General features: G+C 35.1%; 1 protein-coding gene across 1 annotated transcript; it reads left to right on the top strand.

Annotated features, from left to right (window-relative positions):
* Positions 1-1542: 1542 nt before the first annotated feature.
* Positions 1543-5121, top strand: LOC149156653 (protein IRON-RELATED TRANSCRIPTION FACTOR 2-like). Its single transcript, XM_089444823.1, has 4 exons — positions 1543-1886; positions 3208-3283; positions 4500-4913; positions 5014-5121. The coding sequence occupies exons 1-4, from the start codon at positions 1543-1545 to the stop codon at positions 5119-5121; spliced, it is 942 nt and encodes a 313-aa protein (XP_089300949.1).
* The last annotated feature ends 274 nt before the right edge of the window (positions 5122-5395 follow it).

The following is a 5395-nucleotide window of genomic DNA, read 5'->3' as shown; positions in this document are numbered from 1 at the left end:
CTATATATATAAGTTTTATATTTATAAAACAAATTAAAGGTTTTTTTTAAATTTATAATTATTTTATATGAAAATATATTATTTAATATAAATCTAGAAATATTTTATTAAGTGAAATAATTTTTTTTTTTTTTATGTTAGATTGTAATATTAACAATGAACCAATTGAGTGTAATGATGTTTTATAATATTTTTAATTAAAACTAACCAATAATCAAATTATTATTTATATTTTTGTTATACAACACATTTTTTTATTAAAAATTAAGAGAAATGTATCAACTCCAAGTTAAACACACATAGAATTACACATCCCTGCACACTAAAAAATTATTATATAAATATAAAATTATAATTATAACAAATTTATTTTATTAAATAAATTTCTTTAAAAACTTAATATTAAATCAAATTAACTATTAAAAAAACACTAATTAAATAAAGTTTAGATTCGAACATATAAATATATTAAGCTCATACTAAGTATATATATGTTTCAAAACACCAAACATTAAATAAAAATATAGTTATAAAGTGTCATACGGTAAGTATTGTTATTTCCATAAGAAGCCATAAATATGTTCCATTTTAGCAAACAAAACAATGCAGATATTTCCATTTTAAGCAAGGAAACAATGAGGATGTTTCCATATGCAGATACTTTTCATTTTAGGGAAGAAAAACAATGTAGATGTTTCCATAAAAAGTATGGCGACATGTGAATCGGACATCATAAAATAATATGTACTGTGAAAAATGCCCACAATGCAGATATCTCCATTTTCAGCAAGGAAACAATGAGGATCTTTCCATATGCAGATAATTTTCATTTTAGGGGAGAAAACAATGTAGATGTTTCCATAAAAAGTATGGTGACATGTGAATCGGATATCAATGAAGCCATAAAATAATATGTACTGTGAAAAATGCCCTATAAAAGAATTGAGTAGCGCTTTGAAGTTTGAAGCGGCATCTATATTATATATAGAAGATGTGAGTATCTCGATAAAATACACCACATGCGCAGATGACCATGGCAAACAATGCTCATTCTTTAATTGAATGATTGACCGCGGATCACTCCAATATCGAAGTGATAGAAACAATAATTCTTTAATTACTTATGGAAAGATACGAAGACCACCCTCTGACGAGCACACGCTATTAGCAGACGACGACAGCCAGAACTGGGGACCATCCGTACCCTGAATACCAACAGTCTGCATTTCTTTCATTACATTTTCGAAAGATACGCAGGACCACTCTTTGACGAATGCAATCGTTTACCCAAAAACAATTTTGATATCCGGGGACCATAAATACGCCTACATACCGTCAGCGAATCATCTCTGATAGCAACCTGGAACTCCTTGGATTACTTTTAGGGATTTAAGACTCCATCGATGGGAAGGAATTGGCAGGTCCTCATTCAGATGTCCTCTCAATTACATGCTCTCAGAACATCTACTATCTACGAAGAAATGGCTTGGCGAGACGATTTTGTGAGTTCTGTTATAGTTATTATCTAGCCTAACCTCCGTCATGAACACGTTCCCAGTTTTCTCTCCTGCTAATACTGATACCTATAACGATTCGTTTATAGGCTCTTTGCTTGTGCATTCCCCATGTGAAGCTCATCATCAACCTGCAACCACAAAATGTCCCCCAAGATATTCGCTGTTTGATCAGCCGTCGCCGCCAACTACTGATAACGTCGTCCTGGATGAATACGCCAGCAGTCCATTTGGATTCATGCCTGAAGAATATCATCACAGCCAATCCCGCGGTATTCTCCCCATAAATAGCTTAGAGCTGCAGCCGTATGACAAGGAATATTCCGTGCCAACGAGTTCTTGCACCAAAAAGGCTTTACATAACGCCAGGGTGTTGAAATATTAATTCCAACTGCTGTGCAGCAGCAACAGCTGTTTTACTTTATTCATTTGTCTTTATCCGGCGCCCCACATTTTTCCCCCGATCTGTTAAATCACCGCTATTACCATCTTTTCACCGTTTGCTTGTTTGTGTTCCCAAAGGAGGAGGAAGATCAGATCTGGGCTCTGCGCCATAACAGCTCACCAAACAGCATTAAAGAAGAAGCATGGCCGAGAAGGAAAGTACCAGCCGCAACACTTATCAGTCTTGGGTTTCAGCACAACCGACTCAAGAAATACAGCAAAAGATCAGATTTGTTCATTATGAGCGGCAGATTGCAGCAGAGTCTCTGTCAGAGAGTTGAGGCGGTTGATGGATAAGTTATGACCGCTTCCTGCACTATATATATGTGTAGACACAGCAGTGTAGAAGACAGAGAAAGATAGAGAGCAGAGGAGAGCACGCAGCAGCGTGAGTATAGTTTTCTGTTAGTGAATATGGAAACGCAGCACACAGCAGTGTTAAGAGTTTAGCAATATAGCGCAGCAGCGCTGGAATGTAATTTCTGTGTTTTTAAGAAAGAATGTGCAGCAGCATGAGCTCACATGAATGAAGCCATTTTGCACAGCAGTGCTGAAATTTTCTGAGATAAATGTTTTCTGGAACTGAAGTGTTCCTGTTGTAATCTGTTAGGAAAATCCCTCTGTCAAGAGGAAGATGCTTTTCAGCATAGTTTGGTGAATCCCTCTGTTGAGAGGAAGATGCTCTTTAGCATAGATTGTAAATCCCTCTGTTAAGAGGAAGATGTTTTATAACAGTAGTTGTGGAAATCCCTCTATGTGAGGAAGACTTAGTTTTATCAGTTAGTTTACTTTCATAAATAGAAATTCTTTTCTGTGCGTTTCTGTTTCACCAAAAGTTATTTCGTCAAAATTTCTTAGTTGCTGAAACAGCTCGTAACTCAAAAATACTTGACGTCAAAATTTTTACGTTGCTGAAACACCGTTGCTGAAACACCTGTTTCAGCAACTAAAAAAAACTGTGTTGCTGAAACACCGTTTCCAGCAAACGAATTTTTCTGTTTTTCTGAGTTAAAAACAGAGTATTTTCCTGTGTTAAAACTAGAATGTTATTTTGATCAGTTTGTGATCCTGAGGCAAAGTAGAGCATTATTTTATGCTCAGTTTTGTGTTTTTGAATTATCAGAAAACAAAGTATTACTCTCTGTTCATATTTTTGTTGTTTCGGAATTTATCAGAAAATTCTGAACAATGGAAACAGAGGATTTTTCCACTGTATTCTGTTTGGAATAACCAGAGATTCCCGTCACAGGGAACGGGACAGACGAAAGACATTGAAAGTACTCTACTCCCAACTAAGTTCGCTGTTACCTAATTTAAATCCAAAGGTAAACCTCAAACCTACATCATTTTCTTACCGCTTCATAGTTTACGGATCGATAGGGATGGTAGATAAAATTGTGCGATAAATTTCAAGATTTTCTGTGCTTTAATCTTGTTTGGATAATATTGAATTTATTTTCCTAAAAATATGATTTAATTTTCTGTGCTTTAGTCTTGTTTGGATAATATTGAATTTATTTTCATCAAAAATATGATTTAAACATTTTTATTACAAAATGTTTATGAGCGAATTCCCACCACGTTTCACCCTAAATTTATACGAATGCACATTCCAATGCAGTTAACTTTGCTGACACTATTTTGCTTGCTCCTTCGTAAAATGCCATTCTGTGAATGGATCACTATGAGTCTTTTCTTTTGCTTTTGACTGAGTACACATAGAGGTTTTAAATTTACTCTTGAAACTAAGTTTTCTCTGGAATTGAATTCTCATTTGCAGAAGAAATTGAGCATTCCAAATACCGTTTCTCGGGTCCTTAAATACATCCCTGAGTTGCGCAACAAAATCGAGAAATTAAAGAGGAAACGGGCTAAATTGATACTCACACTGCTAGCCTTGTATTACATTATTCAAGATAAGGGTTAGGGAATAGGGAATGTTAACGACTAAACCTCATCAAAATCCGCCATTGATGTTGATGTTGTATTAGTTCATTTATTTCGTGGAAGTAGGGAATAATATAATTCTGAAGAATAGTGTGAACACGCAAGAAGTTGGGAATAAGCACAACTTGGAAAAAAAAATTGTCATTTGATTATCCTATATATATATATTAGAAGACTATGTAGGTATCCGTCACTTCACTGCATATCTTATTACAATATATATACACATCTCTGTCACTTCACTGTATATCTTATTACAACATATACACATATATCGCATTTCGTATTGAAATGCATTTGCATTAAAATAAATTTAGAGCTTCAAACATATTGATATTATAATATCTACAGTTTCAGGATATCTGATCATAAACAACCTATTTGTTTTTTAAAAAAGAGCACGAGTTAAAATGCGGAGAGTACGAGTTAGTTTGAGTTGGTCTAACCATAAATAGCATGTGCAGGTACAAGCTAAGATTAAGGAAAGTACAATTTAGAATACAAATGCAATAAACTTTGCTGACACTATTTTGTAGAGGTTTTAAATTTATTCTTGAAACTAAGTTTTCTCTTGATTTGAATTCTCATTTGCAGAAGAAACTGAGCATTCCAAATACCGTTTCTCGAGTCATTAAATACATCCCTGAGTTGCTCAACAAAATCGAGAAATTAAACAGGAAACGGGCTAAATTGATAGCCGCTACCAAACAATCAATTCGTGCAAGCTCCCTGGTGGGCTCAAAATCTGCAAGGATTACAGGAGCCGAAGGATTGACTGAATTTATGCTCTCTCCTCATCTTCTTGCGAACACAGGGTCTCCCGATCATCTTATTGTTACAGTAGATGCAGCGTTTGGAAGTTCGGAGATGATAGTAACAATTTGTAATAGGAGATTTGGGATTTTGTTCTCTACGCTTTTGGTCTTTCTAGGAAAGGAGGGACTCGACGTACTCAATGCTTCTACTTTCATTAATCAGGATACAGTTTATCATTATCTTCATCTTCAGGTTGGGTATCTTTTCTCTAAATAATCGTCATTTTCTCTTGGGCGTTGCTGCCCACGGAATCAAGGCTTAGCTAACAATCGTAGTGTCGTGGTTGTTTCAGATGATTGCAGGAACAAGTCAAGTAGATCCAAATCTTCTGCAAAAGAAGCTTCTCTTACTGTGTTCTGATAAAACCTCACCACACAACAGAGCCTCAAAAGAAGTGTAGCTTAGTGCCAAGGTTTTGAAAGAAATTTCTTGCATTCCGTTCCATGCACAAGGAGCTTTGCAAACTTGAAATACCACAAAGGCAAGTCTTTTGCTTCTAACACCCAGTCTCCAAACAAGGGAACCGATTGTCAAAGCCCAAAAGTTTCCGGTAAGATTGTAAGATTAAAGTTTAAGGATCCTATTCACTTCATGTTCTTTGTTTCCTATACTTTTTATGATAACGTGGAAGAATATTTGTCAAATTTTTTAGAATTTTTCTACGAGGTTGCTTT

The sequence above is a fragment of the Pinus tabuliformis genome, chromosome 9 (genome assembly GCF_031772625.1).
Source record: "Pinus tabuliformis cultivar Carrire ecotype Pingquan chromosome 9, CPIR1, whole genome shotgun sequence".
NCBI classification, from domain to species: Eukaryota; Viridiplantae; Streptophyta; class Pinopsida; order Pinales; family Pinaceae; genus Pinus; species Pinus tabuliformis.
This window is presented reverse-complemented; position numbering and strand designations above follow the sequence as displayed.